Genomic DNA, 26,996 nt, shown 5'->3' on the forward strand with positions numbered 1-26,996 from the left:
GATAAGCAAAAATTTTATTTTAAACAGATTGGTCAGAGTTGGCAGAGTGCGTTATATATATTATGCTGGTATCGTGAAGCATGGAGAATGTTTTTAGTTTTTCTTTGTAGATCATTTCATAATTCTTGATCACACTGGGTCTCCGTAGCCATAAATTGCTTTCATGTGTGTTTTCATCCCCATTTTAACATCATAAGCCAATATTATGTGACAGACAATTGTTCGTGATATGTTTGCACGTTATTGTTCTTATTTAGTTCTAGTGATAATAATCTGAAAGTTTTCTTTTCTAATATTATAATAATATGTATTACATGTATTATGATGTTAATTTCTATGCTCATTTATCTTTTGAAATGGTTCTATTGGAATTAAATGCAATCTCTTATTTGTGAATTGGTTCATTGTTTTTTTGTTTGTTTTTTGAATCATTGAAAACAATTGTCCATGTTGCCATCTCATCTGCAACAGGGTCTGATAATGTTCACGATGTGTTCAAAATCGAATGGATTCGAATAAGGCGAGGTTGATGCGTAACTACTTTGGCAACCATGGTCATCATCATTTCTCGTATGTGGAGTAGGCGAAAGACTTAGATGCTGTTGTTAATTATTGACACCCTAACATAGGCTACAATTGTATAAATGTCAGCATATATACTATGCAATACAAATTGTTCGTATATAATAAGTATTATATTTGAAGGGTCAAATCCCATATTGGGTTGAACAGCAAGTAATGGTCGGTGAAGACCCTAAGTACGTCACATGCAGTGCAGAGACCAGAGCCACTAGCAGAGATCCATCCCGTAATTCGCTCACTTAAAGTGCCTGAAAATGCCTACTATCAACTTTTATTTTCAAACCCTGGCTTGCCCATAATGATGATTTATGCCACTTTCACTTTTATAACCGGAAAAACACGGCCCTGCATTCAGTATTTATGACACGCCCCTTTTTCGTTATGGTCGACTTTTTTCGGCTATACGAACATTGCCGAGGAATTGTTTACACACGATGTGTATTGACTTCTGAGATTGTGAACAGTATTACGCAGTTGGGTGTCAGTAAGCCGATAATCACTATGGTGAGGCGATTCGCTTTTGGGGGCTGTACACGACCAAAGATGCAACCTTGTTTTCATTTCCAAATGAGCCGATGAGACGTCAATGAACACGAACCAAAACCTTATAATGTTGTGTGTAGCGATCATTTTTCGAAAGATAGCTTCGTGAACCAACTGCATTAGAGTACAGATGTGTTTTGGTAACAAACAAAGTTGAAGCCAGGCGCTATTTCGACCATTTATAAGCAGGAAGAATGTTCGGCAAAACCACAGTCTTCATATGCAAAAAGAGAGAGATGCCACTTTGGGGGGGGCGCTCAATTAAAGTCCGTGTGTTACTTTGCCATAATTAAAAACATCTCTGTCACGTGACCCCCAAACTAGTATATTTAAGATGTAATCACTATTTATTAACAATGTATTTAAGAATCGTTGTATAACAATGAATGTGAAGCTCTTACGGTGTCGCCAGCGAAACCATGTGTTACTATTAAATGTTTAGTTAAAATATAGTAAATACATTTCCTAACAATCGGCAATCTTTGAATATGCTATTTCAAAATGATTAATGCGAAACCTCGCCGATTCTCGTATAGATTAAATTACGTTGCTTATACGACATCTCACAAGTCGCCGTTGAACTATCGGTGATAGTGTGCACATTTCACTGCTTTCTTTATCAGAATGGTTCTAAAATTATTACGAAGCACTTATACAGGCAAGTGAAACAATGGTACCAATTTATTTTAGGGAATGAAAACACTAAGACAAACATATACGAAAAATACTTTCAAATGATTCAACTCAAAAGATACAAAAGTCTCTCTCAATAACACTGTCACGTTGAAATATACATGGTATAGGAGCTTACAGAATTGTGTTATGTGACGTTGACAAAGGTCCGCCAAGCATTTAGTCGTCAAGTCAACATAGACAGGTCCAAATGTAGGTGCCTTTCATTTCAATGCGTATACATTCTGGATATGCAAGAACGCCGTGTTAATCAGGGATGTCTACGTTTGACGCAGAAATTACGCGTAATTTCCACGTATCCCGGGTAGCAGGTGCACTTAAATGACCCAGGCGTGTTGACGCAGTTGGATTGCCAACAGAGCGTGTTACCGAGTAACCTGCATTCGTTGATATCTGCAAATAAAGTGAAAAGACACTTAGACGCTCTCAGGTTTGTTCATTAGACTTTCATATGTATGTAGAATTCCGTCTAAAATAAATACAAGCTTCCGCATGTTGCACAGCCATGTACATGTGTACATACGAACACGTGTTTGTACATCCGATACTTTATAATATCTACCGCCATGTAGTATTATACACCCGTAATTTGTAACTGAAATGAATTACATGAGCATTACATATAAACCACATAATCGATGAATAAAATTATACGTATTCGATACGTAGTATTTGCTGCAATTGTCTAGGCAAATGAGTGGCCGCCTGTTAATTTAATAACGGTTGTGTCAGAGCAACTGACAACTCACTTTTCAAAAACAGCGTAATAATATGTTGCGCGTAACGAAGTACTGTAATTTCCAGGAAATATACAACTCACCCCGACACGTGGTTCCGGTTCTATCCAATTTGAATCCTCTATAACAGTCACAGGCGTAACCTCCATGGACACGAACGCATCGACCATTAACACATCCATCTAGAAACCCACAATCGAGTTCCAGTTCTTCCTGACCTAAACCATACAATGGCATAACTTACAGGAATAATCATTTAGAGATAAAGTCATAATATACCCAGTAAATGTTAGAACATTATAGTATCAAGTTTATTAGTAATGGATGTCATTCATTGTGAAATTGACAATTATTATAAATAGTAAATTCACCAGTTACTGTAGTATATACAATTTCAAACTTAGTTAGTATTAGCCAGTTACGATTGGTTCGGAATTTTTAAAGCGTCTGTGAACACTGCAAAGTCACTAGAAAGTTGTGTTATAACCACGCTCTCAAAGACAAATAATAATGCCCATTCTAGGAATTAACCAAACTGACCCATTAATTGGGCTCCGCTGTTATAAACACAAGTTCATTCGACGCTGTATATACCCATTGCTGCTTAATGGCCGCCATAGTGTATTCATACATTAACAAACAAATAATAAATAAATACCATCGGATCTTGCAGCAGCAACTGGTGTTCTAATCTGGGAAGGACGAGCACGTAAACCACTTCTGGACTTGTATTCAGAACACAGCTCGTTATATTCCACTACAATAGATAATTATGAAAAAAGCAATAAATAGGTGGGAACAATCGGTCGATGACAATTATTTATCTAAGAGACGTAGTTTCTCCAATATGTTCAGAACAAATGCATCTGAATTGATAACCACCAATTACCATAACTTACTAGAATTAGGAGTCGGACAACGTCGACATTCAAATCCCCATCCCACGCCGGCTGTGCAGCAACAATCGGTGTACGTCGATTCCGGACCGTCCATTGCTGAATTACATACAACTTCATTGCTAAGTTCAGTCCAGCATACGTCAGTTGCATTTGTATCCACCGTGTCTACCGCAGCCATGGCAACTGAATATGATAAATATTACTGTTACAAATGAATACAAAGTATCGTGTTGAAAGGTCAAATTCATTTTGACAGATAGAAATGGTATATCCCAGTTATCACCACGATTGGGGGGGGGGGTCGCTAACTCCTGTATTAATTGTCAACAAATGTGTCTAAGTTGAATGCACGAGTTGATTATGTTCTGAAACTGTTTTACTATACAACATTCGACATTATCATTGAACAAGCAGCCTGTCAGCTAATATAGCTCTGCTTTTTCAGATGCATTTTGAGAAAGAAATATCAAATCAATCAGTTGTTCAAATCATTCAAATTCAAATCAATTAGGCGTTTTGAAGATAACAAGAATACCGATATTCACTAGAATGAGAAATAATTGAATGAATTAATCTGATAAAGGAAGGCATCAAATCAATCTGACAGTGATTCGTCTAAGGTACCTACATATAAAATATCAGAAATGTGTTGGTGGTTTCAGAAACATGTCAAAAAATTTCACTAAAATAAGTGACGTAAAATTGTCATGAAAATCAACAAATTAGTTAGGTCAACCCAAAGCGGGTTTTAATAAGAATTAAAGAATTGAAGATATCGTCACAACATGAATTAACTGACTGGGATCCATCCAACGTGAACACGTATAAAATATTGATTAGAATAGCCATTTTTAGGAAAACAAAAATTACAAAAATATTCATCAAAATTAGAGATTTGAAAATATCACCATGAAATTGACAAATTTGAGAGAAGTCCATCTGAGGTAACTATAAAATACTAAAGCACTTTTCAGGATTGGGATACGTCGAAAATTGAATGTGCATGACGTCGACGACACAAAATCAGTAATACGGCTATCTCCGCCAGACGAAGTAGATAAATAAGCTGGGGGAAAAATGACTGATTGGTCGATGAATCAATTTGTTTGTTTGTTACCGTCTGAACAAGTGGATACGACTTTACCTATGCATCTCGTGCCAGTGCCATCAACGGTTAATGGCGGATTGCATTCACAGTGATATGAGCCTTCGGTATTCACACATTTACCATTCGGGCATATGCCTAATTCAAAGCATTCATTCTTATCTAGACAATGACGAAAAATATATAGGTTATTATTCTGCAATGAGAGTGGGTCAAATGTCGTTGTGCAATGTTGGGAGTAATGTATGCAAAAGTCTGAGGAACATAGGTGTATGCCAGAGCATAGACCCAAGAGATATACGTATCAATCAAAATAACTCTCTCTTTCTTGTATGTCGCCCTCTATCGACAGAGTGCTTTAATTACGTGTATGGATGGAAACAACGTTGGTTCACACAACTTAACTAGTGTGTTTGCCTGTGTAAACGTCATACATAGTAATATAGTAAATATCTCAACGAAAATTATGTATTCATGACAGACGACTACTGATGATAAACCACATAGATATATATCAAAAGTAACCCTGATTATATACAGTGCATGCTATTCACCAAAATGGCGTTCTGCCAAAAGAGGGCGTGCTTCATAGGAATAGTGTATTTTAGAGTTAATCCAAACCTTATATTAGATATAATAAAACAATTTTAGGCGACTTGTGATTTTCTAAAGGACTTACCAACACATTGCTGCGTTCTTAGGTTAAGTCGATACCCTGGAGGGCAAGTACATTCATAACCATTGACCGTATTAACGCAGTCCCCATTGGGACACAGATTGTGAAATAGATCACACTCATCAATATCTGCATAAACAAAACAGAAACAAAAACAATAATTTGACATATAACAAGTAACTAGCAGGCATCATCAATCCATTGTATGTGTTTTGAGAGACACTTTTTCCATATAACAGGGCATCTGAGAATACCATTTACTCACTATAAAAATAATTTTAGTATCTGGTTGTTGTTTTTTCGCTGCTAACCAAATGCGCTAAATTAAAACCCAGTAACTTAGCAATGTTCAACGTAAATTGTACTGTCTTCTTTACAAACCTGTGAATTTCAAATCTAATGAACATACAAGGCTACTAAAATTACACCCAATGAATATTTCTCATTTTACTATGGGCGGTAGAAGTTTCGTTATAATTATAATTCGTTATTAATTATAAAATAAGTCATTCTACCAATGCGGTACTATAAATAAAAAAAAGTCGACGATTTATCCCGCAAAGGTATCAAAGACAAGTCAAGTGAATTTACCGTCTAAGCGATGTCCTTCAGCTTCCGATCCTAACATTAGTTTTCCTTTACCACCGGGACACATTTTATTGAATGCACCTACAACAAACGTTTCATGGATTAAGACAGTGTATCATGATACATAACATTAACGGGGGTCTTGTAACAACAGAATGAGAAGGCGTTTTGGTTAATATCCATAATACCATATATCGCCGACGATAATTGCATATTAATCCTGACATCTGTCATACATTAACCACTGTTATAGTTTATGACGTAAAACATTTAACAGTGTAAATCTGCTATTTTAGCCGTATTCGGTTCAATGTATGAATTAACAGAATCTTAATTGAAGTAAGGAGCCAACAATATTCGTGTAAGAATGTGCCTTGTTTACAGCTACTGCTTTAATTAGCGGAATTACAGGGGAACTAATTTAGGTGAAATAGATAGCTTACTTGAACTTGGCAATGTTTCGAATTTAATCCTGGATGACAAAAAACGTAAATCGCAGTACATACGACACATAAATAAATTTACGACTTACTTGTACCAAAATATGGACAAGGCCAAAGGTTACAGTTATCTCCCCAGCCTTCCCCAAGCGAGCAGCAACATTCTTCTTTCGTCATGTTAAGTCCTATCAGATTTTCGCAAAAACGGAGCGAGTTTAAGTTATTGTAACAATCTTTTTTACTTTCATCTGTTGGTGAAAAGGACAAACAAAACTAAATTGTACCACAATATTCATATTTGAAGGATACATTGTAGAATCGACAGTTTAGACGACCAATACGTGTTGCATGATTTTAATAAACTCAGAATGATTGTTCAAACACGATGTTCACAAATGTTGCGTGCGCTCTTCTGTTCTTTGTTTGTGCTGTAACACTATACCAATTCATCACCGCTATGTCAGACTTACGTGAAAACAATACCCCTCCTATCTGAGCCTCACATCTATGTATTTTACCTTTACACGACTTTGTACTCTGATGGTATTCCATTCCATATCCCAGACACTCGCAGTGAAATGTACCATCATCGTTAACACACTCGGCTTCACCACATACCGAGTCATCTATCTCACATTCGTCGATATCTGTCGCGGAAAATCGATATGTAGTGTGAGGACGTGTCGTGTAGAGTGAGGTTAAATTATTTATTAATTAAATCAACTTACGACAACCATCATGGTATTAAAGTTTATGTCCGCTTATACGCGAATGCTCGAATCTGTGAGCGACTAACGCTGGACGTGGCCGTACCGCTGTTATACTGACCTAAGCATTTTCTCCCATCCGAGGCGGGCATATATCCTTGGTAACAGAGACAGTTGTAACCTCCATCACTGTTGAAACATTCACCGTTATCACAAACAGAATCGTCTTCGCATTCGTCGATATCTTGTATTTTGAAAGAGAAAGGAAGAGCACAGTTAACTATGATTTACATGTCTGAATGGTTCAACGCTACAACAATAAAGATCAGCAACCACGTGTACAGTACCTTGACAACTATTCCCGGATGTAGTGAGCTCGTAACCATCCCCACAGTGGACTTCCATACAGTGATAACTACCAATGGTATTAAGACATTTCCTGCCATTACACACATAACCGCCACTGCATTCGTCTATGTCTAAATTTTTAAAAAAATGTGTTCACTTTAGTGTAAATTGTGTGTCGCCGAGTAAACAGCTGAGAGAAAAGACAGGAATCAAAGAAAGCAGAATATTTTGCTCACCCATGCAGTCGGTGCCATCGTCCGCGAGCTGAAATCCTTCGGGACACGTGCATTTATAACTTCCCTTGGTGTTTGTACACATACCATTGAAACACAGGGACATATCTTCCGAACACTCGTCTTTATCTGCGTCAGTATAGAAAGGTATACAACATCAAAATGCATCATGATTAAAACGATACTTGATGTCATTATATGCAAATGTTGCACTGCTGACTTGTTTTTTTTATTATTCACACAATAGTATGACAGTGATGACAGTTGACTACAACAATTTACTAACTCATAACAGTACTACACGTAAAAGCATGGAAGGTAGTAGTCTAGAGTGGTAAAGTCGGGACTTCTTTTTTTGTTTTACAAACAAAAATATATTTAATTGTCAATTTAGCCTTTTAAACGTGATCACGAAAACAAGCGTGAATGCGATAGAAATCCCGACTGGACGCATATTTAAGCGACCCCTGCGTTGAAGTTAAAACCGGGGCGCAATTAATCCGGTGATTATGCTAATTAAAAGCTGTTGACTTGCATTTACAACGAACCAGAGTGCAGCTGTATACGTCATATCTTATCTACGTGACCTTTCACTTCTGAGGTCCCGGCGATTATGAAAGACTACATATAGGTCTCATGCCATTAATCAACCAAATTTAATAGCCTTGCAAGAACCAATGAAATTTTTTAAATATTTTTTTTCTCAGGTGCTCCCTGTTTGAGGGCGTGATCACCTTGGTCAAAGGTGACCCCAACATGTGGTATTTTGTTTACTACTTAGCGACTGTGTACCTGTAAGTTTATTCTGTGTGTATTTGGATGTTCTAATCTTGGTGTTTTTCCAGTGATTTCTTTAGGTGCAATCCAAATACAGTAGGTGTGTTTTGTTTACCTGAGATTTGCAAGAGTTTGAGCTGGCCAACATGTTATTTTTTTTCAAGTGGTTGATGATTTCCCATTTTTGAGCCATGTTTTCAACTTTCTTCATAATTTTTATATAGCAATATCGTCATATGTTAACATTGTCGTCTATGGAAATTCAATTAGTGGTATGAGCCCTTATATACATCGGACATTTAAATTGACTTGTTTTCAGTAAACATGGATGAAAGTATCGCCTTTGCACTTAGAAAGTTAAAGCACAATCCCAGGACTGTGGTTAAAGTATCCATCTTTGCGATCGAATCGAATCAACCTTTAAAATGTCATGTTTACTTTAACAAACCCACTCATGAATAATCAATGAAATCATGAATAATTAATAGCAGTCAAATGCCCGCAGATGCGTCCAGTCGGATTTTCTTTAGCGGTCAGGTTAGTTTTCGCGATCACGTTAAAAGGACTAAAAGAACACTTAATTATTTCTTTTTGTAAAACAAAAAAGAAGTCCCCACTTTGCCAGTCTAGTAGTAGTCATATCACCCTTCCATGGTAACATATATGCAAGTCGAATACGTATCATCTTCTTCAGAATACGTATTATCAGTGTTTTATGTGAACTCGTACTGTAGCTTATAATTGAATGAATACTTGAACGAATGCATATATTATGAGACTCACCTACACACCGGTTTCCTTGACGATTTTGTTTGTATCCGTCGTCACACAGGCATCGAAAACTGCCCAATGTGTTGACACATCTGCCATTTCTACATAGACCGGGGATACTGTTACATTCGTTTATTTCTGAAAATAGCAACAGTGTTGTATAAATGGACAATAGACCCTGTGCTCAAATGGCCGCCGAGATTTCGGCGAGAGTGAGACAATTCACGAGACTCCTCCCCTTCTGTGAAAATAATGTTCTATTTTCTGTCATCATCGAGTACTATACTGTACCAAATGTCATGGTCAGGAGAACAATAGGCGCGATGTCGGGGGGGGGGTACAAGTCGCGTAACTATCGATTTCAACAAGATTTCTCGGCGGATATTTGAGAATGAGGGATATTGAAATCTACCCACAGTACCTAAGTGTATTCATATCAAGAAGTATAACTGTGAATATTAATTAGCTGCAGTTTCATTGGTTTTATCACAGGGGGACTATGTTTTTATATAATATTTCAAACATAATTGCAAATGTCCAATCGATCTGTTTGTCTAAAATATACTATGTACCATTATCTCTATGCAAACTGACGACTTGGAGTGGACATGTGTTTATTGTTCACAGAGATGTCATGAGCAGATTTAGAGAGCCCCCCCCCCCCCACATTTTTAACAACCAACAGGGCTTCGCGCCATCGGCACTCGCGAACTTGGCCTTCGGCCAACTTATCGCCCCCCCCTCCCATTCCAGAATCCTAGATCCGCCTCTGTGAATGACAGACAAACGAATAAATAAATAATTTTAATATTTTTTTACCCGTATCATGCAGTGTTTCAAGAACGGGAAAGTATTTTCTGAATATGTTCAAAATAAATATGAAGTAATATTTCTCACGAGTTCCTGCATTGTATGACACCAACCACACAGTGGAGACGTTCCCTACCTTTCTTCTGGCCTTCCAATCCAGGCGTTATTTGATACCCTTCGCCATAGGGGCAGAGACCACGGAATTCATCTGCGTATTAGCAAAGTATAAAATTACATGAAAATAAAGTATTAGGTCATGTTGTACTGTTCTGACCGCCCTCTGATATGAAAACAACGTGCATCACACTATCAAAACAATAAGTCTATAATAACATGACAATTTTTTTAGACGAATGGATAACTGTTTGAAAAACAATATTGACTTTAGCCACAGTTTAATGTAACACGAATGCAGTTAAATATAGTTATGTTGTGAAAATAGGGTTTATATTTCTGTACATGTCCATTTATATGGTCCATATCGGGAATTTACATCATTGTATATGTTGACTATTTCAATGCATATGGATTATGTTGGAAGTTTACATAATTGTATATCTCGATGTATATCTCAATGCACATGGCCTATATTCACATTATTGTACATATTCTTACCTGTTTTCTTACGAGGGCAAGATTCACACTGAGACCCCCAACCTCGACCAATGCTGCAACAACACTGCATCTTCGTCATGGCAATCGGCACTGGGTCCGAGCACATGCCACGTAACTGCTTTCTGTAACACTGTGCGGAGACTGAGGCTGTGAGAGATGGCACAACGGTATGGAAGGTGATTCAAAATAACGTACAGTTTATCATAGCTTCTGGGTTCCCTGTAGTTTCAGTTCACTTTCCAAAACTGTGTGGCGACAGGGAAGCTCTAAATTTTAAGAATTATGCAAATTGGATTGGCAGCCACCAGACTGGTAAAGCTCGTACTTGTTTGTACATTTCCCCCACTTAGTGCTAAAACATGTGTCTGAGAATATTTGTTTTTGTAAGGTTGACATTTGCATCTACCATGGGACCTTCTGGTGTTTACGTTGATGTGTGAATATTATCTAAGGTTGCACTGGTATGAGACAAGAAACGAGATCTACGTACCAACACACAGAGTAGAAGACGAATCTAATGAATATCCCGGATGACACACACACTGATAGCTACCGTATGAGTTTTTACATGCGCCATTGCCACATATCCCGTCCAATGCTTCACATTCATTAACGTCTATAGTGAAATAAACAAAACAATAACACATGTAAGTAATATGTACTTCTGTATCTACACTGTCCCAGATACTTATACCGTATCTCCACATAGGTTGTTATATCCTCCATGCATTGGACAGGTTCAATTATGGGTGAGACCTACGTATGACATTTTTAATCGAAATTTCCTCTTTTTTATTTTTATTTTCGAATCTACATTCAGTTCTCTTTATTTTGTACATTTTTGATATCCTATCTCATAAGGAAACCTTGAAAAAAATAGTCCAAACCACGCGAAAATTTAAAAAAAAATGTTAATGATTTGATGACCTAATATTCATTTGCATATAATTTTCACGATTGGTCTGAATTTCGCACTTGCTTCTCATGCGCATTTTTAGTATGTATCAGATATTAGATAACATTTCTAATGAAAAAAAAAATCAGTGTCAATCAAAAAAAATTCTGAAATCGATATTTTGGATGAAACTAATGTTTATTTTTTAATCTACTGAACAGTATCCCAAAATGAACATTTTTGGGACACATGGTTCTAGCCAAAAATAAATAATTCGTTTTAGGTGGCATACTGTGATCTTCTGAACGGAAACATGGGTAAGAATACAAGTGTTAACGAACATGGGTAAAATATTGTCAGTTACTTAAGAACAATTTTTTTAATGAATTTTAATTATAACCAATTAGAGTTGTTTGATCTTCAGAACACAACAGTTATTTACAGTTTATATGGATCTAAGTTATCATGTTAATACAAAAAAAAATATGCATATGTGTCAATGAGAAGTAATGGGTATTATTGGCACACGTCAATATATTAATAAAAAAACATCAACATCGAGGGATTTCCCGATGGTTTGCTTGAAATCATCATTCACAATTATTCAAAAAGATTAAGCGTCCACCAAAGACAGACATTATTAAAACAAATGCACAAATGCATATTCAAATACAGTTTAATCGTTGTCTGCGTTTTCAATGCGCATTGCCTATGTCAAACGTGTATGTAATAAATAACAAGATTTCGTTTGGCCTGGCATCTGGTTACAATTACATAATTGGCAATGATTAGAAACATATATAAATATATAGCACACTAATTGGAACATGGTGAATGGTTTCGCTGACTCACCCATACATTCTTCGGTGTTAAAATGCTTTTTGAACCCAGTGGGGCAGTCTTTTTCTCTGTCTGCCGAGAAAAGAAACAAACACAGCTGTGATGAAATGACGTCATGTACACTACTATTAACATTACAGTGGCGAGGCGTCTCATATATCCATGGTACGAATTCTGATTTCACTCATTGATAAATTGTAAAGTATAGAATCGTGCTACCAACTTGGGATGGTCATTGCTATGTTAGTTTACGTCGAATTGTCCTGTCATTCAAGTAACATATTCAGGACTTTCAGAGAGCAACATGGCTTAAAATTTCGCAATACTTTACTTTGTATTTCACTCCTGGGCGTTGACACAATGACGTCATATAAACGTCATACTGTTCGTTTCATTCAAGTCACCGGATGTTTCTTAGGGGGAGGGGTAGTTGGTGCGGTATAAAGGTATCCTTAGTACAAAAATAGCATCAGACATATCCATACCTATCTGTTGCGGACATATATAGCACGGGTCACCCCAAGCTTTGCCAACCGTCGTACAGCAATCGTCGTGAAGCGTGAGCATGTTACTGAGTGGGGCTTTACACTCGTTGTTCGTTACTACGCGAAAACAGGGTCCTCGCAAATGATGTCGTGCCAGTAAAGGTTCTGTTACGATATAACATAAAGAATATCAAATATGAATGTGTGTTTTGTATGTGTCTGAATACAATGAACAGGCGGCTAGTTTCATGACATGATGTTAAAAAGTTTCTTTTTTTTTTGATTTCTAATTATATTTGTATATATTTATTTGTTTATTTTACATTATATATTTTTATTATATTTTATTTCTGGTCGCGAATACACAGCAACCTATGTCTTGTTCAAACGGTGTGTCCGGGGACGTTTTGTCCTAGTACACTTTACTGTAAACACATTCTACCTTGCCCTGTTTACGTGAAATCGACTTGGCCATGAATTCGAAATTGTGACTATTTCCGGGCACTCCGCAATGCGGTTGCTTTGTGGATATACTCGTACATAAGTGTTAAGTAGTAATATATTTATGACTGCAACACTCCCCCATATATTACACATACATGTTTCTAATTTCAGTAGCTTACGACGCCAGCCAATGACCAAAATGCGGTGAGTGGACGGTGCGCGGTTAGAAAGTAGTGCAAACACCTTGAAGCTGCTTCAGTGACAAAAAATACCGTAACTTGAAAAATAGCGAAGAACAGTATGTTTGCGCTTTATTCATCTGTGAGCCATAAACAAATGTTAGTTATTTATTGAATAAATTCCACGATTTTCATGTACAGGAATATGGGGTCATTGACCCCATGGCGTCACACAGAGGCGTGTATCGGACACCAGGTGACAGAGGAATGTAGGCCTTTCATTTAATGTAAATTACAAGTGACGCTAAAGTGTTCTGTTGACTGGGTTGTTATGGCAACTAAAACGTGTTTTTGTAAATTGCCCATTTGACTTGTTGATATGTTTGATATATTTTATTAGTACAAAAAAACATAAATAAATAAATAAATAAATAAATAAATAAATAAATAAATAAATAAATAAATAAATAAATAAATAAATAAATAAATAAATAAATAAAATATGGAATTAAAAAAAAAATAATAGCAAAATAGACTGGGGTAAAATACATCAACGTGTGTATATAATACTGTGTAAATTGACTAGACTGGGAATACCAACGTGCGAATTAATTTTATATATAGTTCTGCGAAACCAAACTGAAAAGTATACCACGCAATTTGTTCATTTTGTGACGATATCTCTAATTTTCACATTTCAGTGAATATTTTTGGTAATAAATTATATGTCGACTTCTTATATAACTCAAACAAAATATGTTTGTTCTGGGTCAGAAGTTTTAGTAACAACCACTTATGGTACGTTTTCACAAATTCATTTACAATTGCTACACGTTTGCTGCTAATGCGTCGGTCATAATTGTCATTTCACGTGCCTCTAGTTTCAAAGGTTACTACTGTTGTTACGTCTCTCTCAGCGAAGTTTTCGACTTGCGGGTTTGACGATTGTGTGAGTATGCCAGAAAATCGGCAAAATGTGATGAGTTCCAACGCATGCGTACACTCGCAGAATTATTCTTTTAAAGCGTCACAATTTTTTTCTGGACAACGTCTACTCTTTCAAATTATAGGCACGTAGTATAACATAAGATTGTAGTTAAGTTACATAGATGATCTCAAAACATTTCACTTGCTTGGTCTTGACCAGGAATTACCTGCCAACAACAGTTGTTTGTGTCGTTATGGAAATAAACAACACGCCATTGAATCTCAATCACAATGATTTCCGGTTCGCGCATACAAACGGTGCTGCACTGGCGTTAACCCGCGAACTGTCTTAAACTTGCTATGACTAAATAACACGTAATTGAGGATAGAGCGGGCATAATGTAGCCCAGACAGTTCGTCTTATTTTCAAAAACTTAGGCTGCGAGTATTTCAATCGTTGATGCATGTTTTCCCTCCGCTCTACCCTACGTCATTGCAAACATTGTCATTCAAATCACTTCCGAGCGAAAAGGTTAACCACGGCTCACTTTCATTGTCCGAAAGCGAATCACTGTCACGGCACGCCCAATTCCACATTTTCTCAGCATTACGGTAGCCCTCCGACCGATTCGTGACGGCAAAACATACAGAAACTTCCGACTGTCGTTTTTAATCTCATACAGGCTATTGTATATTGAAATGCCGATAAAAAAGACACTTTATATTGGGAGTGTCTGATGATTATTAGCAACAAAATTTTGTATACATCTATGTGTATATACACGTACCTTAGCGATAAATGGGGGACTACGCCTATGGGTTGGCCATGTAATTGAATATAAAAGATGATGGAGAGTCTAAGTTTCACACAACTTCATGGAATTTGAGAACACCTGTTGATATTAGGAGAAAAACATCGTGGACTTTATTAGAAATACAAGTTCCATAGACGGTCACGATGGCTGTGAAGGCGAGGGTTTACATTTTCTTCGGATGTTGGGTGATACTTTCAGTGGGAGCATTCGTACTGAACATTTTGAACGTGGATTGGGAGCGGACACACATCGCACACGGACTTATACTGTGTGTTGTATTAGGTATTTTACAAAGCTGTGTTATGGAAATGGTAATGAATACCATGGTGACTATAATAACACGTATGACGTGCTGGAAACACTACGATGATAGAGCCGACTACTCTAACTTGACTTTGATAATGGCGTACAATCTACTAGCGTTGAGCCAATCGGATATTGATGCAACTTTTGGGAGCATGTACGACGCTTTTATGGGTAACCTCAGCGAAAAAATCTCTATTGTTCTCGTCAGTGCAACAGGTAATGCTGATCTTAAACAGTATGAGGTTGAGTGTTGCCAGCGTTACAGGGAACTCGTATATGATACACTTCTCGCCGAGTGTTGTGCTTACACGTACGGGAACGAAAGTTGTATAGATCAGGGACGACTGAATCTCTTCTGGAAGAAGTACGCAAAGGCTGATCTGCGGAACAATACCGAGGAATTCTGCGCAAACATCGCGAATGAGTTCATGGTAATCCATCGCGTGAGTCGAGTCCTGCGAAAGTGTGGCCAATACCAGGATTTAATTCAGTTAAGTTCAGGGGACGATAAAGCCTATACATACACCGACATTGAATATTACGGGAAGATGGCAAGACAGTATGGCGAACCATTGTTTTATGAATGCCCTGACGTGGCTAACATTCGAGGGCGTTCTTTTGACTACACTCTTGTGCTTGACGGCGACACCGGAGTGGCTCCTGCTGTGGCGCACGAAATCCTCGCGATAGCAGCGGCAAACCCGGAGCGAGGATTAATTCAGCCAAGCATCATCATGGATGTTAATGACGATGATACTTTGTTCATGCACCTTGAGAAGCTCCGTCAGGATATAAATGCCCCCGTGGGGGACGCCATTACGAACATGTTCGGACAATGTGGATTTTTCGGTAAAGGCCTGATCAAGAATAAAATATACCTAGAGGAGGTAATTGGGACTCGGAGTAATCTACTAGAGAAAGTTCCTGTCGATGTTCTTAGTCATGATACATTCGAGGCAGCTATCCTCAAACCGTATTACGCTGGAAGTACATTCTTATTAGAAGGTCCGTGCTTCAACTACATCACGTGGGACATCCGCGAAAGGCGTTGGAACAAAGGAGAGGTCCTGCTTTCAAAGTATTTCTGGAAAAAACCAATTGGCAGACCGATGAAATGGCTACAGAGAAAAGTCCAAGGTGAAGACTTCAATGACACCAAGGTACGGACAGAATGTGACTTCGACGTGGTTAGCAAATACGTCGCTCATACTGCTATCCGAATGATGTTGATGAAACCACTCCTTCTTCTGTATATCTTCATCAGCATCAACTCTCATATGCTGTATCCATATCTACCGCTCGTCATTATCATGTTTCTAATAATAGTATTTCCGAAATTGGCTGTACTGACTTTTAGAAACATTCATTTAGTTCTACTCGAGACCGTGTGTTCAATATTACAGTTCACACCAGAGGCCGTGGTCGGCTGTGTTAGACTCTTTCAAGCAATCCAGGCTAACATATGCAAATGTAGCAAATGGGTCCCCCAAAGGGCGGTAGAAGAAGAATTCATGAACAAAAACGTGTTCATTTCGAGTTTCAAACATATGTGGGGGTATTCTTTATTTAGCGGCGTTTTGATAGTGGTTTTTGCTGTCTTCGCGCCACATGCTTTGTTAATTTATTGTCTACTACTGACAGTATTCTTGCTGCCAATTTTCACCGCTCTTACGTCATTAAAACTCAGTCTAACAACGAAGAGTAGATACCGCTTGAACGTGAGAGAAAATTTCTCACGCGTTTCCAGTATAAGTAGTCTCGGGATGCTTGACTCGAATTACTCTTTCGCTTTGAACATATCAGAAATTTAAATCATACTTCTTATATATGAATTATCGACCAATCTCAGTGTGTGTAACAGCCACATGGGAAACAGACTGACCAATCTTGTTGCAAGTAAATTGTAAATATGTTAATTAGCTGTGTTATACCCTACAATGACATGCGGGTTTGACCCAAAGCCTGTACATTACTTCACGAATGCCACATGGACGGCACGACATTTGAGGCCCTGGATGCACATCATTGTAATTTATTTTTTTTATTTATGAATGTAATCACTAACCAATTTATATTATTATTTATCTATTTATTTATTTGAAATAATGTGCTACTATTCACTGCCTTTGTCCGCATGTTGTACAAAATGTTGTGTTTGTATTATGCACTGTATTCAGGTACTAAAAGGATCTAATGAAATAAACAAATCGTATACATGTATTAAACGAACAATTGTATTCTCTGTTCAATTGGTGACAAAGTAAGGACGTAGGTGGCGTGTTTTGAAATGAGTGTGGAACGCAGGTGAGGTGTGGGTCACTCTGTGGCAGATGACATTCACGTACATTCGAGCCATAACAAAAACACGAACTAAATATAAATTATGATCCCCCAAATTGTAAACATACCTGTTGTTATTATCGCCGGTTGTTGCGTTGCTAGTAGCAACTGGCAAGCATAACCATAGTACCCAGTAAGACAGTAACACTGATTTGGTCCCACACATCTTCCACCGTTTAGACACTGGAAATAACACACGGCTACCGGAATAGAAGAAAAATGTATTCGCAAAAATAAATAACCAATCCACAAGTTGAGAAATGCTGTTTTTTGATGTACTGGTGTTAGAGGGAACTTTCATGTGGGATTCTCGAACTCAGGGGGTCACATGACATGATACGTCAAACAGCGTGCATGGTCAACAGTCACACTTATCACGACGGCTGCAAGATTCTTTACTTGGGGCGCACCTTTTTCGATGTCGCGCTGTTGTGTTGCATTGTGGGATATACTTATGTGAGTAACAACGGTTTAGATGCTCCTCTAAATCCTCTACGTGGTAAAGCTTGCTGTAATGTTGTATGCGCATGCGCAGGGCTTCATGACAGTTAAGACACAGTAAGGAAGTTTAGCGTAACTAACATTGCTTTCTTTCGATATCCTCGTTTATTAGACTGTGAAAATATTTTCACGAAACTCGCGATATAAAAGTGAAAAAGTGACTCGGCACATTATCATGCATTTTACGCAATATGTGTTTCCAGGGATAACTGGCGGCTGGGAAATGTACACAGATCGCACAAGGTTGTTTACAAGTAGTGTAAGCACAAGTCAACTATGACTGACAGACAGTCAATCAGTACATGCAACGATGGTTGGCTGCATATGAACAAATGATGTGCAGTCAGTCAGGTACTGAGCCTGATGTCACGTCATCAATCCCCACACGGGCGACATCTGGGGTTTCACGGTGAAATGCGGTCAATAAATGACATTTATCATAACACATGTTTAATAGTTTGTGGTTCATCTTCCTTTTTTCTGGTGAAAATCTAACTCGGATAACAGTGAATTGATCTAACGCGAGATAGCGTATTGGAATGTTTCCGTATAAACCGAGGTAACCATAAAGGTGTCACAAGTAAACCCTGGACGGCGAAGATTAAGTACTAGTATCTGTCAGACGAAATACAGTGAAAGTACATTTCAAATAAGCATTAGCTGCCTACGTGAACACACCAACTAATTAAAATACTTCGACGTCTGTTAAATTGTCTTCACATATTTATGTTCCACCATATCACATTACATTTACAATATACCACATCTGTATTACATTACAACGGACGGCATACGGTAATATTAACAATTACATTACACTACATTACATTACATCACATTACATTACATTACATTATAAAGGGTGATATACGGTGATATTAACAATTACATTACTTGTGCATTACATTACAACGGACGACATACGGAAATATTAACAATTACATTACATTACAACGGACGACATATAGTAATATTAACAATTACATTACAACGGACGACATACGGTAATATTAACAATTACATTACATAACAACGGTGACAAACGGTGATATTAACAATTACATTACTTGTGCATTACATTACAACGGACGACATACGGAAATATTAACAATTACATTACATTACAACGGACGACATATGGTAATATTAACAATTACATTACAACGGACGACATACGGTAATATTAACAATTACATTACATAACAACGGTGACAAACGGTGATATTAACAATTACATTACATTACATTACAATGGGCCACATATGGTGATATTAACAATTACATTACAACGGGCCACATGCGGTGATATTCACAATTACATTACACTGCAAGGTATTATGGCGATATTGTAAAGTACGGTATGTATGCAATATTTGTCTGTCTCATGAAATAAAACAGTAGAGCATGCTGTATCATCTATGTAGAATTGTTTACACACAGCAGCGCCAGGATCTGGTTAGCGTCATGTGGGGATCAGACCATTAATTTAGGAGAACTATCATCGAAGTGGTACGTCTCGCCTGGGTAAATTGTATGACGTGGAGATGTCGAAATGTTGAAATTATATTTTCATTTTTATTTTGTATAAAGAAAAATAATTGCGAATTGGACTATTTATTTATTTCTAGCCGTTTATTAGGACACATAAGCAATGAAACCACATGACTATGTCGGAAGAGCAACTGATTTAGTAGTGTTATTTTACTTACTGTGACTTGGCATCGCCATTTGTGTACATTATGGCGAAATTTATACGGACTCCCTGCCGATCAGAATTGCTTTCAACAAAACTTAACATGTTATAACAAAAAAACCAACCACTCAATCATTGAAATGCATGTACATGTGTAGTAAATTGAAGCCACTTACGAATTGTGCAAAGTCCTGTGGACGTTTCTAACAACCAACCTTCGCAGCAAACACTACCGCACACATGGGGTCTGAAATCAAAGCAATAGAGTATATTTAGTTGACGGATGCCAACACGAACTAGGGGTACATGCGAAATAGGAAGAAGTTATATACGTGTATATATATTTTTCGGAAGCGTTTTTTTTTTTACAGATCGAGTACGTCATGGATGTCACGGTTGCTTGCATCCATCAGACGAGATATAGTAGACTCGTTGATTGAAAAGTGAGAGGCGATTCCATAATGTGAACACGGTGGGAGATTTGGTATCGTCTTTCATCGTTTCACTGTATTTTGCTTCATGTGTTTATTAACGTAGCTGGCCTTGAAGTGTTCTCAAGCCCATGTCCAACCGTGCCAAACTTGGTGGATCGATAAACTGGCGCTTATATATGGCGATATAATGTGAAAAAGAAAAACACTCCACGAAAGTTATGTGATATAGCATTGCATTTAAGCTTGTGTATCGCTTTTAAATATTTCTTTCACATCACGTTTAGTTACTTACCCATTGAGGTTAGGCTCAACTACCAAGTTCAGGCCTTGACTTTCGACCACAGAGAGCATAGCTGATAACGCGACACATCCCGCGATCGCCATCAACTTCATGATTTTCAGATACATCTGGCGTTTTCTCTACGACGCTCGTAACACCACTATATATTCAAACTGTGTTTTCTTTCACACTCGATTGCCACTCATGACTGCTAACAATAAACGGAAATTCTAGTAAACATTACGTCATCGTGATCAGTCGGAACTCGAGACGTGCTGCGGACGACCGTACCGCGATGACCACGTGCACGTGGTTTCGCCCGAAGTGTTCAAACGTTTGCCGACCTCGGCTTGCCGGCCTACTAAAACTACTCAAAGCAGTGAAACTTCCCACTTGAATATTATAATGTTTATAATGAAACGGCGTTATGCAACTATAACTGCGCGGTACAGAGACTGGGTAATAATTGGACAACTGAGAAACCGATCACCGACCTCAACCGAGGTTAAAGGTGACACATTGGAGTTATCATCAGGGTAAAGAGGACTCAATAGCCACGAGCGGCTGCTTGCCGTAATTTTAAATGTGTTTATTTGTGTCTGTCCAAGTGAAGTAAATGAAATCTACACGGGAATATGTGCGCCTACAGGGATTCAAATGTATTAATTATTATCGGCTGGATAGCCGCTACTGACGTAGTATTTTTAATCTTTGGTTATTCCAGTTTGCCTGTCAAATATAGCGAGTAACATATAGATGTCTAGTTAGCCAAAAAAAACTTATTTATGGACGCCGAAATAACATACACCACAGCCTACTGGGAGACACGATTTAATCGTGTGGATATTTCACCTTTTAGTACCTAAATGTGTTATAACTTTTACTTCGTAAACCATCCACCAGTCTCTATCCGTTTCAAAGTAGAATAAGTTTTTCTCTATCGGGCATCACATTAAAATTTGTAGAATAAAATCAACACATTAAACAAATCACCGATGCCATTAAAACGTTTTGAAAGCTAAAATTGTCCACAGTTTATGTGATGACCCCAGTGTCTTATTAAACGTAAAAGGTGGAATATGTGAATATAGTGTAACACATCTGTAGGGATTTTTCAATAATCTGCTACACGTCTGTTCAGTTGCTATACAGTTGTATTACATAACCATGGAATGTGTGATTGATTCCTTCGTCGCCGAGACCAAACTCTAAGTCTGCATTCACTTAAACTATTGACTCGACCGTGTAATTTTACATGCGTAAACCGACTCTCCGGTCGTAAATTGTCCGTGCCACCACGTCAATCTACTCGACGCAGATTCCTAACTACCCGACAGTGGAACGTCATCGGTTTAATACAAAAAAATGAAGTTACAGTTAGGATTTGAGAACGTATGGGAGGGGTTACGTCTTTCTGTTTATTTTGGTACATTATCATTATAATTTCATCGGAATATCGTACAATCATGTCTCTACAAATAAATGATGCAATCAACGCACACTCGGAGGAAACATTAAGAGATTGGTTGATATTAATGGCAATGCAACGTAGTGGTGAATTGAGTACATGCTAAATAGTCTATAGACATGTCTCCAATTTATTAATTTATAATAATAAAAATACCTTTGACGTTACAATTATATGGCATCGTCATAAAGGTAACCGATTGTAATTAAATGTAATGTAATGCAATGCAATATAGTCTAGTCTAGTGTAGTGTAGTGTAGTGCAGTGTAGTGTAGTGTAGTGTAGTGTAGTGTAGTGCAGTGCAGTGCAGTGCAGTGCAGTGCAGTGTAGTGTTGTGTTGCTTTACATTGCGTTGCGTAAACAATCAAAGTAATTTGGACTTTACGGGTTGTCTCCTGCAGGGAGTTTAGAGTCTGGTCCAATTGATGGAAACACGGGTTACCATTAATATTTTGTACCATTGTAAACAGGGCACTGATTTGTGTAAACTAAAAACCTTGTTATAATTAGTGAGGATGACTGTTTCAACTATTATAGTGGTTAATGTTGCATTTGTTTAAAACGCTTTGATACATTGTTGAAATCAAGGCTGTTGGAGTTGTTCGTGTCACTCGAATATGTTTGATGTTAGGTTATGTTCCTAGTAAAACCAGTCTTACCTTAGATCCGTGTTGTTCGAATGTGTCTTAAGCTTTCCGCTCCGTTGTAAATTGAGAAGATTGGATTCCAGTGTATATATATATTATATATGTTATCTGTATATACACCCAGCAAACAACGTGCATTATTGGTAGTTTGAAGGCGGATATCAATCAGACTTGATTATTCATATGTAAGCCTCAACACACCATGTTCTCACCAGTATCAGAAACTATCCTACAGGAAGTGCCGGTACGCTAATGCCGATACGATGCCAAATCTCCGCTCTAAATACACCGAGAACGCGAGTCAGACAAAGCGTAGGTTCTTTTTATTTACGTCTGTCAACAGACCCCTCATGATAAAGCAAAATATCCACTTAGTCAATGGCACTGATCGCCGGGGATGTTGATGTGAGCTCGGTGAGAAACGATATTTATGTTGAAACAAACCTAGCAAATGTATCAGCGAATTTACAGATGAACAGAACATAATTTCGAGAAAATATTCAAATACGGCGTGTATCTGATTTTTCTATGAGACGACAGGTGTAACCAATATGCATAGCAAGATATTTGAACTATGTGTGATTAAAACTAACATTGAGGGAATTTGTGTCGAAACCAAAAGTTTGAACTATTGCCAAAACTTGTGGAATTTAGGGAAGCCTGCCAGGATTCTATTTATCATACGGGTATAACTAAACGTATTTTTTTAAAATTTAGACATAGTATTCCAAATTCAAAAATGAAATTGTTGGCAACTACAGCTCAGTGGATAGATAGTACGGTTATTTTCTCGTTAAGTTAAGGTGACGAATGAACGTGATGCTTACACACAAATCAGCGCTTCTCCGATTTCACAATTTCCAGATCGGCATGCAAGGGGTCACAATAATTTGACCTTTGAACAAAATCCAGATGATAAGAATGATAACAGCAATCCTTATGACTTGTTTGAAGCACTATGAAGGGGAATGTGGTGGGTTTAATCCAAGGACTGCGAACACCACCCCGAAACAGCCTTACATCCGAATTAATTTGTTTGGCTCGAATCCACAAAATTCAGTATAATGGGGGTAGGACTCGAAATACATTCATATAACCAAATGCGAATTAGTAGTGGGTGTTTTTGCATAGCTTTTGGATGAGCCTGCATCCCCAAAGAAACTCATAGATGGGCATAGTCCCCGTAACAGCAAGCTTACGTATATTGTAATAGGTCCAGGATTTGTAAAATAAAACATAGTGCACGACTTACCATTGCCTAGGATCGAACGAACACCGATTTGTGTTTTAAAGGCGGCTGAACATGTATACTCTATATTAATAGAAACGTTGAAGTTTTATCTAATTATGCAAAATATCACAACCACATCCAACACTTGACATTGGTTTATTCTATAATACTTAATACAAACCTGAATTGTTAGTATCCCTATACAAATACAAATATTTGCCTATCGAATTGTATACAACTGACGAGCATTGCAAACACATCAATTCGATATTTAGTTTGAATGTCTGATATTTATTTGAGATAAAGTAGAATTTATTTTATATTTTGCCACTCGCCTAAAACGAAGTGTTCAATTTGAGATAGATTATAATTTTACTGCAATAAGTTGTCCACATTGCCTATTTCGAACAGCGGGGTATTCCATTTCCAACTTACACAAACGAATAAAAGTGAAGGTCACGAATTTGCGATACTGACCCAACATGACCTGGTGTAATGACCTGTTGAGTAAAATCGAACATAAATAAGGAGTCCACTTAGGAATTGGGAATCCGTCTCAGCACTTATATCTCAAACTTTATAACAAAGCGATCTTTTATGTTGATAATGCTTTTACATAAGACATCACGTAATACACTTTCGAACTTTTCAAAGAGGTTCTAAAAGGCTCTTAGTGAGATGGCTAATCCCATATGACGTGACACTGAGATATGGTAGCCTCATTTACTACGGAAAACCACGGTTGTCGTATTTCATGTAATACAAGATATGAGTTAGATCAACAAATAACAAATGTCCGTGAAAAATCCCGGAACTGCTGATATAGGCTGATACATAGAGCACATTCACTTCACAGGAAGGCTTAAAATATATGATTGCACTATTAACACGCGAGAGAGAGCACACGTCTTCATCCTATATTGTTTATTTAGCCAAGGTAACCCCTGACGTGCACGACCTCATTACTGCAGAATATACACTGCATGGAACAAGCCCAGTTTTGGTGAATCTGGAGTATCAGAGAGATCTGCTAGCTTTATTTTCTCGGTGGCACGATTTCGCCAATACATGACGTCATTTCTATATTATGCAACATCTGCAGAGCAACATCTGCGGAGCAGGTCGGTTTCAAAACAGCAGTAGTAAATACCGAGCACGTCTTTTACGGGTAGTTGACCTGTGCGTGTGTATACTTCCACACAGACAAACAGTTACCAGTAAATGTGATCACTAGCTTATGGCACAATAGTGTAATACGTTTAGTTACACATTGGTACTGTTACTACATCCAGTATTTTGTCATTTCTATTTATCGGGAGGGCTGAAAACCCCTTCTCACCCTACCCCACATAAAATGGTAATGTAGTGTAGTGGTTTGTGTATCATAGTGCATATATGTCTTCCCTTAGATCTGCACTTTTCTCCTTACGTGTAATATCTGGATGTCTAATATAGGCATATCTCCTTCCAGCCATGCATCGAGTTACAGTTCTAGAACAGGACACAACGTAATGTAATGTAATGTGATTTACTATTCGTTGACTATTGTCTATACGGGATATTACATTACGTCACTGGTCTGTATTAGTATATGCCCGAGTGTCACTGTGATATTCGACGAAGGTCACACAAATTGATGAATCATCACATTAAACATACATTACTATAAATTTTGATGCAAATGAGAGAGAGTCATTGAAAACAAGTCTGCCACTTTTGATCTGATCATGAAAAACAAATTGACATGAACATGTATTCCAATATGAATAAACAAGCCATGCATGGCACAGTCCCCGTTAGTTATCAAATTTAAGATATATAGTTTTGTTTATAGTAATATAGCTGGAATACAACCATGTCAGGAATATGATTTCTTAACATTAAAATGATTTACATTTACTCTGGAACAGCATTCAAAATCAGCCATTTTGAATACATGTATATATATAACATGATTTATAACGAATATATAAAATTTGAATATAATCAGTCAAACGTGCATCGGGAACCCGTAATGTCTAATGTATGTACCAAGTTTGAACGAAATCCACCCAGAAATGCTTGATATTTGATGATTTTTTAGCACAAAAATGGCCACCATTTGGCCATTTTAAATAGGATGGTCAAACCAATATATCTGTCTATCTATGACATGATTTATAAGGAATATTTAAAATTTAAACATAATTAGTGAAAGCAAGTCAGAGATATGGCACGAGAACCACATTCATTAAAACAAAATGGCCGCCAGACAACCATTTTGAATCTTATCTGAAAAACATAATGTCTAATGTATATACCAAGTTGGAACAAAATCCATCTGTAAACAGCCGAGAAATGCTTGATTTTTAGGATTTTTAGCACAAAAATGCCGCCATTCGGCCATCTTGAATCAGATCGTAAAACAAAATGATGTGCATCAAGGTCCTATAATGTCTAATGTATATACTAGTATCAAGTTTGAAAAAAATCATCTGTAAACAGCCAAGAAATCTTGATTTTGATTATTTTTAGCACAAAAATGGCCGCCATTCGGTCATCTTGAATCAGATCGTGAAACGAATTGACGTGCATATGTATCATGTATGATGTATGTATGAAGTTTGATTGTGATTGGTCCAGGCATTTCTAAGATACAGGTCCGGACGCACGCACTGATGCACGCACACACGCACGGACACACGGAGGTCAAAACATAAGTCCCCGTTTTCGGACTTCGTCCGAACGGGGACTAAAAAGGGTCCCTAAGCCTTGGAGATATAGTAATATGTCAAAAGCAAGATGGCCACCATGCAGTCGGCCATCTTTTATACGATTGTAAAACAAATTGTCATAGACATATATCCTATCATATCCTATGTACCTAATTTGAACAAAAACTGACAAAGCATGCATATGCATAAGATAACACATTTCCGCTGCCAGTCAGCCATTCTATATTGAATCAATAAACCACTAAATATGTGTATGCCCCAGATAAAGTACTA

At 37.6% G+C, this 26,996-nt stretch overlaps 1 protein-coding gene across 5 annotated transcripts; it reads right to left on the reverse strand.

The window, feature by feature from the left end:
• Positions 1–1,775: 1,775 nt before the first annotated feature.
• Positions 1,776–23,089, reverse strand: LTBP1 (latent TGFbeta binding protein). 5 transcript variants are annotated; one of them, XM_085504325.1, is made up of 22 exons: positions 22,791–23,089; positions 20,676–20,874; positions 20,126–20,196; positions 17,824–17,955; positions 12,745–12,909; positions 12,272–12,331; positions 11,015–11,140; positions 10,525–10,671; positions 10,046–10,117; positions 9,112–9,237; positions 7,555–7,680; positions 7,318–7,449; positions 7,092–7,214; positions 6,782–6,910; positions 6,356–6,511; positions 5,827–5,904; positions 5,239–5,364; positions 4,599–4,721; positions 3,455–3,637; positions 3,214–3,312; positions 2,639–2,794; positions 1,776–2,211 (listed from the first exon to the last, which is right to left on the reverse strand). In XM_085504325.1, exons 2-22 carry the CDS (start codon positions 20,789–20,791, stop codon positions 2,069–2,071), a joined length of 2,589 nt encoding a protein of 862 aa, XP_085360451.1. In that variant the 5' UTR covers positions 20,792–20,874; positions 22,791–23,089; the 3' UTR covers positions 1,776–2,068.
• Positions 23,090–26,996: the final 3,907 nt, after the last annotated feature.

Source organism: Saccoglossus kowalevskii, chromosome 2 (genome assembly GCF_978046115.1).
Source record: "Saccoglossus kowalevskii chromosome 2, keSacKowa6.1, whole genome shotgun sequence".
Classification (NCBI taxonomy): Eukaryota; Metazoa; Hemichordata; class Enteropneusta; family Harrimaniidae; genus Saccoglossus; species Saccoglossus kowalevskii.